Here is a 15,306-nt window from a genome sequence, read left to right as displayed (position 1 = left end):
TATACAGTGTTGGCACATTCTCGAAACACTACATGTCACCTGACACTTGCCACAATGTATGCATTATTACCACTTATGTCAGGTCCATGGGCAGTGCCACGCATTTCGCAGTACGTATGAATGACTAGACTAGACTGGACCTGAATCAGAAATGGAAGACCAGAGCCATAATAAATAATACTTGAAGTCAGGAGTCTGTCCAGTGAAGCACGGAAATGGAACTTGTGCATTACCCTGCTCCAGAGCCTACCTCATAACCCAATTTCTGACCCATAGTCTCACATACACTGACAAAACTCCCCAATACATGTAAAAGTGTCCTAACCCCCAAATTAACAGTGTGGTTCAACATCAACAAAAATCAGCATTTCCCCATCTCTGCTAGAACATAGGAGACCTTTCATAAATACGATAATGAATTGACTCCCACCGACCAATATTATACACAGTATCATTGGCCAAACCCTATCAAACCACAGCAGTGGAATCTGCAATATAGAAAGAACATGAACCAAATTTCATCCATACTTTTTCAAGCATCTCTGAAACACTCACAAACTGATAATTTTACAGAGAAGTTCTGTTTGCATCCATTAAGACAGGCATTGTGCCAAAACACTGCGTATTCCTTCAAACTGTTGACTCCATGTAGCGCTAGGATAGACTCTGCACGTAATGTTCATCTTTGATCTGCACAGGGAACAGTACACCTCTCCCTCCCTGCAGGATATGTTTGCAAACTGCAAATTTCACTTACAAATATACTTGTTCACTGACGCAAGAGGCCCTGAAGAGTGGTAGCATGAGTGCTATACTAAACTTTTGACATTCCCCCCCCCCCCCCACCGACACCGACGCCGAAGACCTTGACTGACCCCCTCCTACGCATTCCTGCGCGCTCTATTATGCCCCACAGTGGTCCCTGCACACAGTATTATACCCCATAGTGGCCCCTGCACACAGTATTATGTCCCTCAGTGTCCCCTGCACACAGTATTATACCCCATAGTGGCCCCTGCACACAGTATTATGTCTCTCAGTGTCCCCTGCACACAGTATTATCCCCCATAGTGGCCCCTGCACACAGTATTATCCCACATAGTGGCCCCTGCACACAGTATTATCCCCCATAGTGGCCCCTGCTCACAGTATTATCCCCCATAGTGGCCCCTGCTCACAGTATTGTACCCCATAGTGGCCCCTGCACACAGTAGTATCCCCCATAGTGGCACCTGCACACAGTATTATCCCCCATAGTGGCCCCTAAACACAGTATTATCCCCCATAGTGGCCCCTGCACACAGTATTATCCCCCATAGTGGCCCCTGCACTCAGTGGTATGCCCCACTGTGGACACCCATAAACAATTATTATACTCTGGGGTCTTTTCAGACCCCAGAGTATAATAATCGGAGACCCAAGGGGGAGAAAAACATAAAAAAAACTCTGTTACTCACCCATCTCCCGGCTCCTACGCTGTCAGCTTCCGAAGTAGTCCATCTTCAATGATGTCAGACATCACATGACCTGGGACGCAGGCCGGGGTCATGAGACGTCAGACGACTAGGCCGAGGCCTGCCCGGTTCGTGGAGAGGTAAGTAACAGTGTTTTTTATGTTTTTTACCTCTCCCGGGCCACCAATCATTATACTCGGGGGTCTGAAAAGACCCCCAAGTATAATGATAGCAGCGGTAGCAGCTCTCACTGGGCCCCTAATGTCCCGGGCCCTGTGGCAGCTGCCTCTGCTGCTTCGGCGGTAGTTACGCCACTGCTGCTATGTATTGCACAGATCATTGTGTGGACCCTGACTCTGTGCTCCAAAGCTCCGAACAGGTCTAGAACTAAAAACCACAAACAGCACATGGGGATAATCTATGTGTCATCCATGTTTTGTCAATATTTGTGTAACATGTAAAGTAGGCACCAAGCGGTTTTGCAGCACAGTTCTCATTCAGCTCATCACAAAGAGGAGGAAGAATGCTCTAACTAGGAGAAATACATTTCTCAGCAGGTGCCACATTACCGTCAGGAATCTGTATCAGTGAAGGATATGAAGGAGCATGTACTTATACAAAAACTCACGAGAAGCAGACATTGTATTAACCATAAATATTTATTAATTAATATAACAATGCATATATGAATAAAAAAGAGACGATTCCATGAATATGAACATTGACAATGGGGAAGGATACAAAATATATCCAAACCTCAAAACAAAGTCCATTCACTCTGCATTATGTAAGGCTTATTTTTCTATCTAAACCTATGTAATGTAATATGAATTTACTGTGCATATTATTTGACTTGCATTTATGTTACATTTTTAGTACTGATAATATTCTCTCATGGTAAAGGAAAAGTCTATATCTAGTGAGGTACTTCATAGAGTCCTGTTCATCAGTCAGAGTCTGCCTACCAACTAGTGGAAGAATACAGGAAGTGAGAAGAAGAGAGAGCAAGCAAACTTCTGAGAGAGGGAGATGGAAAAATAAGTGTAACAAAATGATTGTAGGCCAAGAAACAAACAAAAAGGCAAGGGAACTAACTGCATGGGCCAATTTCGACCTTTTTGTTTCCTATACTGATTTACCCAAGTACAGGGCAGCCAGATCACTAATACTTGAATGCTTGTGGAGACTTGACCAAAGAAAGCTTACTCAAATTACACAGGATTCATTGTCATCAGCACATTACACAGAAGTTTCAGCACATTACACAGCTAGAAGTAGTTAACAGAAATTTCTCCGTTGCAGCAAGCATCAATGATAGCAGTGCAACTCGGAAGTTAATTCTCTGAACACTCCGAAACCTTTCTCTAAATAAGAGCCTGAAGCAATACACAGTGATTGCTCAGTTTCCACAGGGGTTTGCAGTCAGCGCCTACAGGTCCTGTTTCTTAGACACAATTGGGTATAGTGGTTACTCAATTCCACGATTGCACTGTACATAAGGATAACTGCGAACAGAGCTTTGCCAGCTATGAGGTGACCTGAGCATGTTGCTTCAGGTACCAGGATGCTAATTCTCTTAGGGGTTGACACGGCAGGTAAGAGAAACCTGTCAGATGGTTTCTCTACCATAAACTGGTCCCAGCATTTGCAGCATCAAGTAATCACCTTTCCGATGGTGTCCCTTCTTCTGAAAAGTCAAGTTATAAGCTTTTAAAACCTTCATCTAGTCATGAAATCATTGCACTAAATAATACCCTGTGCGGCAAGAAATTATGTAGGGTGTCAGTTGACATCTGACAGTGAGGAACATGTGATTTAGAATAATGACTACAAGACTAGATAAATCCCTGTAAGGTAAATTTGTAGATACCAATCCAAGGTTTTAAAAGCTTAGAACTTGTCTTACTGTAACAGAAATCCTAATGAGGAGCGCCATAGAAAAAGTCATTACGTTATGATGCACACACAGGGACCCATTTAGGGTAGAAAAACCACCTGACAGGTTCCCTTTAAAAACCCTCTCACATTTATGAACAGCTGAAGATGTGCTGTTTCTTTACATCACCAGGTTTCATAGTAACTTTTCTTTCCTACCTCCCTCCACCACCCTATCCTTGGGCTACTCATCACTTACTAAGTGTAGAGGTGGAGGTAAGGCGTATACATTGCACTGCCTGTTGGTGGAGCTTTCCTGGAAGTGTTGCAGTGTATTTAAACTCCCTGCACCCTGTTATCACTTAGATTCTCTATGCGCTGCTTCACAAAGAACAATTTTATCTGATCCAAAGGTGAGAGTGTATGTATTAAGTGTATATGTATATTACTATGTATATTATGTGTGCAAGTAATGACTGTACATATAAGTGTGCATTTATAATGCCTGTATGTGCAAATTATCTATAACAAAAATATAATTCAAAAGGAAAGAATTGTTGGAATCAAATGTTACATGTGTGAATGGAATGATACTATATGTGATTGCAATATAAGAGTGAAAGGAGAAGTTTATTGGGGAAAACTGGACTATTGTAAGAAGGCTCAAGTACCTTGTTGGGACAACTCTAGTTTGGATACAAGAAGGGATATAGTTGGGCATGGAGGTATACAGATTCTCTATGGTACCTTGTGGCATATTTGCCCACAGATGTTGCAGCTGGGCCTGTAGATCCTGCTCACTTGTAGGTTACCAAAGTTGGTGGCAGACCAATGAAATGTTGCAGTCTAATGGAGACATACCTGGGAAACCCTTGCAGTGTGAGCGAGCATTATCCTGCTGAAAAGGTCAGTCGGAAGCCCTGCCATGAGAGGCAACACATCTGGCAGCAGAATGTCCTGTATATATCTCTAAGCTTGCCCTAATGCGGACACGGTGATATATTTTCTGTGACAGAGGGACCTTTGGGGTTCCTTCAGCCTTCATAGCGTCTACTTGTATCATTAGTAGGAGCGAGCAGCTGTGGCTCCTAGTACACTGGAGCAGTGTGTAACTCTATGGCACAGGTAGGATTGAATTGTGAGAGTACCTTGAATATTGGTTACGTGCATATGTTGTCTTGGTATATCGGACCTATGAGGTATTGCACTGTATATACTATATATTTGCATGATCTTCTTTAATTGTGATGACTCTTTGCTGCACTGAATATTTTGTGTCATTGTGACTTTATGTGTCTTGCTACTGAGCCATCACACCCTCTAGTACTTTTTGGAAAGAGGGCAGTGCAATGATTCTTCCAAAATGGACAGAGCCCAATTAAACCCATTGATCTTGGGTAGGCATAGAGGAAGTCATATCCATGTGTCCGTGTGGGCCATGACCATAACTGGGTTCACATCGTTCACATCTGCGTTCAGTAGTCCGTCCAGGGGAATCCGCATGAGGACCCCCCCCCCCCCCCCAAACGGAATACCGAACGCAACTGCAAGCGGTGTGCAGTGAAAGCACACGGACCCCATAGATTATAATGCCACCAGATCTACGCAGGGATCATGCAGACAGGAAAGTAGTTCAAAATCTACTTTCCTGTCCGCATGATTCGTGTGGGCAGAATATGACGTTTCGAAGCCCAGAGTAGGCTTCGAAACGTCATATTCTGTCATCATTATGAGTTAGCCATTAAAAAAGGTATCACTTACTGAAGACTTGCAAGTTTTTTGTTTTTTTATATTTCATAACCACTGGCTAACACAGTACAAAAACAAACATTTTCCTTATACCTTGTGTAACAAAGCACAAAAAGGAAATAGAAAAAGAAATAGACAATTGAATATATTCATATACTTAGTGGTCTCTATTCATTTGACTGATTTCTCACATCTCTAGGAAAGAATCGTATATCATGGCAGCTCAGCTGTTCAGCAAGACGTCATTCTCTTCAGTATACCGGACGGGTATGATTCCAGCCTCCAACGAAATTGTGCAATTAATTTTATCTCACGTGCAAAAGAAGGTAAGTGTAACATACAAATAATTTTATTGGGTTGAATGAATCCATTGTAACCCTTTAAGGTTGCCGTCTTGTTTGGGCATGAAATGATCACTAACTTTTTACACAACTTCTGTTCAATTCATAGAAGACCCAAACCTGAACATAATTGCAAATCACTCTTATTAAAAATCAGATATTTTAGGGGGCTCCTATCTTTTAAATCTGCTGTCCACTATCTGTTGCTTAGTTAAATTTATAAGTATATATATGTCCGCTATTTTTTAACATTGAAGTCTATGGGCTACCAACTTATAACAGACAGTAACTGAAAGCCATCAGGTATAGAGATGAGCGAGTAGTACTCGATCGAGTAGGTATTCGATCAAATACTACGGTATTCGAAATACTCGTACTTGACCGAGTACCACTCGCTACTCGAATGGAAAAGTTCGATGCAGAACCAGCATTGATTGGCCGAATGCTATACAGTCAGCCAATCAACGCTGGTTCTTCTCCTACCTTTAGAAGTCTTCTCCGTGCAGCTTCCCCGCGGCGTCTTCCGGCTCTGAATTCACTCTGCCAGGCATTGGGCCTGGGCAGAGCCGACTGCGTATGTAGTGCGGGCATGTGCAGTCGGCTCTGCCCAGGCCCGATGCCTGGCAGAGTGAATGAAGAGCCGGAAGATGCCGCGGGGACGCTGCAAGGAGAAGACTTCTCGGAGGATCCAGCCCAACCTTAACTCGTGGACTTGGTAAGTATAATTTGATCGAATGTTGCCTACCCCTGAAACAAGCATTTTCCCCCATAGACTATAATAGGGTTCGATATTCGATTCGAGTAGTCGAATATTGAGGAGGTACTCAAAACGAATATCGAATCTCGAACATTTTACTGTTCGCTCATCTCTAATCAGGTTCTGTCCATTTGTGTCCGTTATGATAGGTGTCTGTTTTTTGTTTTTTTTAAACGGACACCTTCTGAGCAAACACCAACACTAGTGTGAACTCTACCTAAGAATACCCTGATGCAATGTCAGCCCAGTTCCTCATTTTAATCAGCTTCTCTTTTTCCAGGGGAGGACAGACGGCTGACTAAATTGTCTGTATGGACAGTATTTAACTCTTACCATTTAATCCTCGTAAGATACTTCTTCCTGGATTTTACTGATTTTAACTAGTGATAGCTACACTGAATGTATATAGTATATGGTATATGTTTATACAGCACCCTGCTCTCTGTTTATTGGACTTTATTGACTACAATGGATGCATATTCAGTTCCGTGACACATTAACGTTTGCTTCTTCTGTACCTTTAAATGTTTAAAAAAAAATTAAAAAAATCAAATAAACTGCACGAGGAAAGCATTTCTGCTTCACTAAATGCTCTCTGCCCTTTCTCCTAGACAAATGGACGGCCACTGGAAATGGCGCTGGATGTTGGCTGTGGGACTGGACGTTACACTATTCCTCTTGCTCCTCACTTCAAGAAGGTCCTGGGAATAGACATTAGTGAATCACAAATAAATTTAGCTAAACAGTATAACTCAGCAGGCAATGTGTCATACATGTGAGTCCTGGGTTTACTATATCTACATGGTATTATATAACATTAGCTTCTCTGAAATTCACCTCTCCTCTCTGTTTATAGGGTGGCCCCGGCTGAGAAGATGCCCCTGAAAGATGCCTCTGTGGACCTGGTGACCTCTGGTCTTGCTGCTCATTGGTTCTCTTTAGATAAATTTGCCGGTGAAGCAGTGCGAGTACTGAGGACAAAAGGATGCTTTGCGGTGCATGCTTTTCATCCTGACATTGATATTCAACATGAGGAATTGTCACATGAGCTAAAAGTATTAAAGTCAGAGGTATGACAATTTTAAGAATAAGATATTTAATACACATGACAATACAATTGTCTCTTCCAGTATCAAACATCATTTTTTATTATGAAGACTGGTTAAAGGTCCATTGTATCTTATCAACTGTCTGTGAATGTCTATGATGTTTGCAACTCTGATTACATCTCCTATTATATCATGTATTATCAGCACAGTACCTGCACTTCAAGCTATGTCTCAGAATTCCATAGCTCCCAACCGTCCTGCATTTAGCGGGACTTTCCCGATTTTAAGTTCCTGTCCATCCGTCCCCCACACCCCACAGCTCACTGTATGTTCCGCTGTGTCCCTGAAATGTTTTGTTTATTAATAAACTTTCCGCCGATTTCCATCAGGTTGTAGCTGCAATAACAACGGGTGGTTATCGGGGAAAGCTTCACTACTGTAATCAAAAGGATCCGTGTGATGTCAGACGTCACGTCACGAGGAGGACATGTCTTAGTATGCCGGCAAGTGCAGCAAGAAAGAAATAGAGAGATGGGTGTAGGCAAAGGTACTGGGGGGTGAGGTGTATGTATGTGTGTATATGTGTGCATTTATGTGTGTGTATTTATGTGTGTGTGTGTGTTGTGGGGTTCAGGGTGTACTGTGTGTGTGTGTTTGTGTGTTGTGGGGTTCAGGGTGCACTGTGCGTGTGTGTTGTGGGATTCAGGGTGTACTGTATGTGTATATATGTGTGTCTGCGTGTGTATATGTGTGTGTGTGTTGTGGGATTCAGGGTGTACTGTGTGTGTATATATGTGTGTCTGCGTGTGTATATGTGTGTGTTGTGGGGTTCAGAGTGTACTGTGTGTGTGTGTTTGTGTGTTGCGGGGTTCAGGGTGCACTGTGCGTGTGTGTTGCGGGATTCAGGGTGTACTGTATGTGTATATATGTGTGTCTGCATGTGTATATGTGTGTATGTGTTGTGGGATTCAGGGTGTACTGTGTGTGTATATATGTGTGTCTGCGTGTGTATATGTGTGTGTTGTGGGGTTCAGAGTGTACTGTGCGTGTGTATGTATGTTGTGGGGTTCAGAGTGTACTGTGTGTGTATATATGTGTGCTGTGTGTGTATATGTGTCAAAAAAAAAAAAATTACTCCAGCATGCCCAATTATATATAAAATATAACTTTTACTTCAAAAATTTAAAAACATAGTACAGACATGGATCCAGGCACGTACAAAAAACAAATAAGCTTACGCGTTTCGGGAACAAGGATGAGGCCCCTTATTCATAGCTTCATATGTGTATATGTGTGTATGTGTATATGTCTGTGTGTGTTGTGGGGTTCAGGATGTACTGTGGGGTACATGGTGTACTGTGGGGGGAGAGATGTGGTGTACAGGGTGTACCCAACGAGAAATGGGTGGGAATGAACGGAGTTAATTTAGAAGTGGGTGGGAATAACTTTGCCGTGCCCTGCCCACATTTCGTCCCTTTTTTGTCCTTTAAAAGTTGGGAGGTATGGAATTCTGCTGTATTAAGCTAAGCCCTTATTCACACAACTGAGTCTCGGCCATTAAACTCAGTCTTTGTATGTTCCAGATTTGCTAACCAGAACAGTATTTGGGGAGACCGACTCCTAGAATTATAGCTATTTATTATCCAACAACCGTCCAATGTCTACAGTCAGATAGTTCTATATGGTAACTAAAAAAACCTGGTAATTTATACTCTACATTTTTTTATGACTGTCAGGTATTGAATACTTTGTATCAGCACGATGATAAAAAGATCACAGAATGCCTGAATAACCAATATCGTGAGATATTTGAAGCTTTGCCGCTGAAAGACAAGGAGTGGTAAGTACGAGTGAGTCTGTGAGCCAGTATGCTAGATTTCTGCTGTAAAGGTGGTACATTTTATGGCACTCATTTATTTTGTCATTTATTAAATATCTTAATAAAATTCCGCCATTGTATATGATAAATGGCCCTGCTGGTGCAGAAAAGACATTGAAAATACAATAGACATACATGTCAGAGGATTCACATCAAAACTCTACCACGTCATCCATGTTCAAGGCATTAACTAAATTACTATAATTACTGGGTGACATAAAGTATACTGTATATTGGTTTGCCAACATTCATGGAAAGGTTCTGCATCTTTCTATCACTAGAATTCTCTTTTTAACTAAGTATTCGTAGGAATAGCCTTAAGAAAGGCTAGTCTTCTCTTACCTTTATTATTCTGATCCTCACCGCCGTTCCTGAGAAATATCATCTTTGTTCCATATGTAAATAAGTTTTCTTGCAGCACTGAGGGTATCTGAAAACTTCCCAGCGACACCTCCATCTACTCCTTGCCTCGTATCACCTTCGAGTCTTCATCCAAAAGCTCCGACTGCGCATTTCTGTCGGCCATTTTCCTGTGGCCGAAAGGGAGAGGCTACAGGAAAATGGCCGACGGACGTGCAGTTGGCGCTTTTGGATGAGGACACGAAGGCGACGCAGGAGAAGAGGCGGTCCGGAGAAGACAGAGGCGTCACTGGAGAGTTTTCGAACATCACAGGGGATGCCCTGTTTGAAATTTACGTCAGGAAGAAAGAAAATATTTCTCAGGAACGGCGGCGCGGATCAGAATAAGAAAGGTAAGAAAAGAATAGCCTTTTCTTAAGGCTATTCCTACGTGTCCTTAGTTAAACAAAGGGAATTCTAATAATAGAATTCCTTTAATAGAACAGTGCCTCTCCTGTTCATGGGCCATGTTTGGTATTGTAGCTCATAACTAGAAATGAGCGAGTAGTATTCGATCGAGTAGGTATTTGATCGAATACTACGGTATTCGAAATACTCGTACTCGATCGAGTACCACTCGATATTCAAATGGAAAAATTTGATGCAGAACCAGTGTTGATTGGCCGAATCCTATACAGTCGGCCAATCAACGCTGGTTCTTCTCCTACCTTTAGAAGTCTTCTCCGTACAGCGTCCCCGCGGCGTCTTCTGGCTCTTCATTCACTCTGCCAGGCATCGGGCCTGGGCAGAGCCGACTGCACATGCCCGTGCTACAAGAAAATGGCCGCTTTGACTGTAAGCGGCCATTTTATTGTAGTGCGGGCATGCTCAGTCAGCTCTGCCCAGGCCCGATGCCTGGCAGAGTGAATTCAGAGCTGGAAGACGCCGCAGGGACGCTGCATGGAGAAGGATCCAGCCGAACCTCACTCGTGGACTTGGTAAGTTCAATGTTGCCTACCCCTGAAACAAGCATTTTTCCTCCACAGAGTATAATAGGATTTAATATTCGATTCGAGTAGTCAAATATTGAGGGGCTACTCGAAACGAATATCGAATATCGAGTATTTAACTACTTTATGGAAGAGGCCCACTTTCTGGATAAAAGAGCAAGACCTTCTGGCTAATCCCATCCACACATTGCCGAAAAAAATCTGCAGCAGAAATGCTATGATTTCAAAAAGGCTTGCGTTGTAGTGAATAGCAGCATGGCAATTATACCTACGGAAACATATGACTGACATAATGTACAAGCATTTTTCTTACAGGATAACTAATGTACCGGTGACAATTCAGATGTCAGCTTTAGACCTAATGGGGTTTATCCGTTCAGTCTACATGTATGAGGCATTTGCGGAGAAGGATACCTTGAAAGCAGAAGAATTTTTCACAAAGATCAAGAAAAGGTACAGTATAAATGACAATATATTACTGAATCCATTATCATGAATTCTTCTGTTGCTTGACTTTAAAATCAAGAATTTTAAACCTCTTTTTTCAACATTTTTTTGCCCCTTCTACATCTGTACATGCATACACAGATGTAGTAGAGCTAACCTGAACCTCTACTATAGGTTCAACTGTTGCAGCATGATATCTTATCACAGAAGACAACAAAAACCAATGAAAAGTTATTGAAAAATGCTGCATCTGTTTATTTCAAACATTAGGGGAGTTTATACTACCGTTACTAATGTCAGCTGCTGTCTTACGTCGTAGGATGACAGCAATGGACATTAAACTGTCCGAAAGAACAATCACAGACTGATTCTGTGTCCGTTCCCATTGTTATCTTCCATCCGCTCCGGATGAATGGGCCTAATCGGGAGATCAGGAGGGAGTCTCGCGCCGCGGCTACCATGGCTGAGTGAGAATCCACAGCAAGACAGGTCATCTCGCCAGCGCCGCACCTCCCATGAGGCGACCTGAAGCGACCGCATTTTTGCTTACCTAAGCCAGTCCAGGACAAGCTGTCCTGGACTGGCTTAGCGTCACCGCCTCGCAGCCCGGCATGGGAAGTGAGCGGTGGATTTGGGAGGTCCTGTGGACGCAGCGCTGCTCCACCGGCCTCCCCTGACGCTCAGGCAGAGAGCAGGTCCTCTCCTTGCCTGCTCTCTGCCTGCTAACGCCGCTCTGCCACGCCCCCCTTCGCTCAGCCCCCTCCTCCCGGGGGGGTGGCGGCTTTCTGTCATCCGCCTTGGGCGGTGAAAAAGGTAGGTTCACCCCTGCATCTCGCTTCTTTTTTCCACTGCTAGCTAGCAGAAGAAAGAAGTGAATGGGAGCCGTTTCGTCAGACGGATGTTGAGGCAGATTCCACATCAAAATCCACTGCCAAAAAACTCCGTGTAAACATGCCCTTATTTTTCCTCACCTCCCCTGGACCTCTGCTTATTATACTATGGAGTCGGATGAGACCCCAGAATATAATAATAGCACTTCTTGTTCTATCTGAAGAAGTTTGGTACAAAACCAACCGGAGGGTCAATGTCGATCACATCATGTAGCTCATACACAATAAATGTCCAGTTTTTCTAAATTGTTTGATGCGCCTTTTAAAATTCTATTCCATAACTTTCCATTATTCTGTGTTGTTACAGGCTTTCACATATAATGGGAGAAAACATCAATTCTGCTGTGTTAAATGTACTTGTAAAATATTATTGTGTTCTGGCTTGCAAAGATTAATATGAAGACCAACGAAAATGAGTTTTCTGTGACTTTAAAATTCTACATTACTTTCTAACCATGTAAAAAAAACTGAAATAAACACAAATATATAATAATAATATTAATATAATTCTGTTGTCATCCCCTTCGTTATCTGTCTAACCGTCCAGTAAAGAGTATTATGTGGTTAAAATGACTCCCTTGCAGTTCTCCTGTCTCTCTCTATATGTCCAGGATAAATGAGACAAATACATCTCCCAAGATATAAACAGCCTATTATCAGTATGAACTTCCAGTTCATGAATCCAATTTTTCGGAAATGCCAAGGTTGTAGGTCATTGGATAGTACATGCATGTGTAAATGAATCCACCAATGTTGAAAATGACATATTTAGCATGGTTAACAAAAAAAGCTTACGACCATCAAGTTCAATGAGGGGGATGGGAAAGGACATGACTTTCTATGCATTTCCATAAGCATTGATGGTATTTTTCCCTAAAAGGTCATCTAATCCTTTTTTGAAGCTGTCAGCTGTGACTGCTGTCACATGTCCTGGGGTAGGCTATACTATAGAGCAGAGATGGCGACCCTTTTAGAGACCGAGTGCCCAAACTGCAACCCAAACCCTCTTTGGCACGCGTGCCATAGGTTCGCCATCACTGCTATAGAGTCACAGTACTTAAGGTTAAACAAATAAATATATATAAAAATGTCACAAATATGATAACATAAAAGAAACACATAATAAAACTAATGTGATATTACAACACAAAAAATACCTGCCAATTAAACTGATAATGGCTGAAGTTTTGGGGACTAATTATGACCCACTAATAAATCAATAAATAAATAAATAAATAATGATATAATTGACACTAACAAGACAACACTAAAATGATACAATAGATTTAGGATACAATAAACATGGGATAAAAGACAAGCAGCTTGTGTGTGTAGTGTATTGCTGTTCAATAGTTTGGCCACAAGATGGAGCCAAAGTACAGTAATAATGGAAATCCTCTCTAAACAAAAAAGGGAAGATTGCTCACTAGGATAAGCAGGCAAGAGGTAAGTGAACTACTTTCTTTCAGGAGAGATGGACAGTGCTCAACCAGAAATTACCAAGATAGTTATGCTGTGTTTATTATGATATGGCCATATTGCAGCATCCCAGATCTATGCTGCTATATGTTCTGTGTTTGTTACATATACCCCGGGGTTGTCTTGTTTGTATTGTCCTCCATGTTTAATGTCAATTGCTAAACATGTGCTTTTTCCCTTGCATATTTGGTTTCTGCGTTACATCCAGTCCACAGGGTGTCACAGTGCAGTGCAGTTACACTGGAGCAGTCAGTAACTGCACTAGTCAGTAACCCTTTAATAGCATTATATATGCAGTGTAAGATAAGACTATATTTTTTATGATTTTTTTTAATAAGATTATTTGGTGTTTGGCCACAATGTCACATTTGCAGAGCTCCTAAGGTGCCAGTAGAGTGGAATTCTCAGTGAAGTGACCACATTTTGAAAACTGCGCCCCTCAAAGAATTAATTATGGGGTGTAGTAAGCATAAGTTTTCCTAGACATGAATGCACAGTGCATGGTGTAAAGTGAATATGTAAGCTTTGCGGAGTACATTAGATACACCAAATTCCCTGCCATTCCCACTATGTCCTAGGGTTGGGAGGACCATTCTGGGATAGTCACTTCTGGTGTCTTTTCCGTTGTAATCTCTAAACTAGCGGTGTATTATCAGTACTCTTGTACACTTTATCCATTCCCTTCCTTCTTGCCACAGAGAGTGTTGTATGAAAGATGTGGCGGTTTTGTTCATTATTGTTACCATATATGAGGTTATAAGGGGGGTGGGTGTCCCAAACTGAACTTCACTCCAGGTCCCAAGAAGGATTCTTATGTTGTCAGTGATAACACAGACAGGTGGTAATGCCTATAGTCATGGTGGAAAAGTACTAAGGCCAAGCTCAGGGCAAATTGTCTACTTTATCTGCCATTGGACATATGTCCTTTTTCACCCTTATAGACTGTAATATATGGACGCCAAGGTTTACCAAAGCTCTTTGTTCAAGATCATTGGGGGAATTCAGATAACCCAACTAAGTGGCATCCATATGTGCTATTAGGGTTCATGGAAGGAGTTGTAGTTGCAGCGTACAACCCAGTAGAGGAGACCGGAGAGTGAGAGTAAAGATGACACTGGCTGTGCCACCTGCTAGGCCGCGGACGCTTCTCTCATATTCCAATCCTTCTCCAGGGCTGGACGCAGCCAGGGCAGGGTGCTGCAGCACTACCTGATGGAGTCGATAGTGTCTTGTTTCCCCCGGGGCACTTCTAGTTGGAAGAGGGGACCTCGCCTAGCTGAACCGGTGTGACGGTGTTCAGAAGGGCCCTTGATGTTAGATGCAGGCACGACTCAGTCCAGTGTTGCAGGGTAAACCAAATAATTCTTTTATTGAACAACTTCAACAGATTCACCAGCAGCTTGCAGATGGTTACAGATACAGGTTTCATTCCTCAAAGCCTTAATCTTACGATTAGAGATGAGCGAGTACTGTTCGGATCAGCTGATCCGAACAGCACGCTCACATAGAAATGAATGGACGTAGCCAGCACGCGGGGGGTTACGCGGCCGGCCGCCGTCAAAGCGGAAGTACCAGGTGCTTCCATTCATTTCTATAGAGCGTGCTGTTCGGATCGGCTGATCCGAACAGTACTCGCTCATCTCTACTTACGATGTGTTTGCCAGGGTTAACACAGACTGTGCAATAATACACTTCACCTACTCCTCCACTCGTACCACTCCATACCTCAGCAGGTAGGGGATAAAATGGGCAAAGAGTCCTGATAAAATGGGCAAAGAGCCCATGTCACATATGGGGATATATTTTCTCCATCACCGCTTGCTCCATTATCTGATTTCTTCCTGCTCATACAAGGAGTGATCCAGATAATAGATGTATATTAGGGAATTGTTCTGTCTGCAGAACCTACATGTACAAGTGGTGCACATCTCCATGATATATATGGAAGTCGACATTGTGAAATATTTACTCATTTATTAGGACATTACATGGAAATCCAATAGAAATAAAGACATAGAGACAAAGATATAAGGGGGG

At 42.5% G+C, this 15,306-nt stretch overlaps 1 protein-coding gene across 1 annotated transcript; it reads left to right on the top strand.

The window, feature by feature from the left end:
- The first annotated feature begins 3,715 nt into the window (after positions 1-3,715).
- On the top strand, positions 3,716-12,214 carry LOC142216289 (putative methyltransferase DDB_G0268948). Its single transcript, XM_075284018.1, has 7 exons — positions 3,716-3,742; positions 5,278-5,404; positions 6,788-6,951; positions 7,033-7,246; positions 8,962-9,065; positions 10,769-10,906; positions 12,098-12,214. Exons 2-7 carry the CDS (start codon positions 5,294-5,296, stop codon positions 12,183-12,185), a joined length of 819 nt encoding a protein of 272 aa, XP_075140119.1. The 5' UTR covers positions 3,716-3,742; positions 5,278-5,293; the 3' UTR covers positions 12,186-12,214.
- Positions 12,215-15,306: the final 3,092 nt, after the last annotated feature.

The sequence above is a fragment of the Leptodactylus fuscus genome, chromosome 8 (genome assembly GCF_031893055.1).
Source record: "Leptodactylus fuscus isolate aLepFus1 chromosome 8, aLepFus1.hap2, whole genome shotgun sequence".
NCBI lineage: Eukaryota > Metazoa > Chordata > Amphibia > Anura > Leptodactylidae > Leptodactylus > Leptodactylus fuscus.
This window is presented reverse-complemented; position numbering and strand designations above follow the sequence as displayed.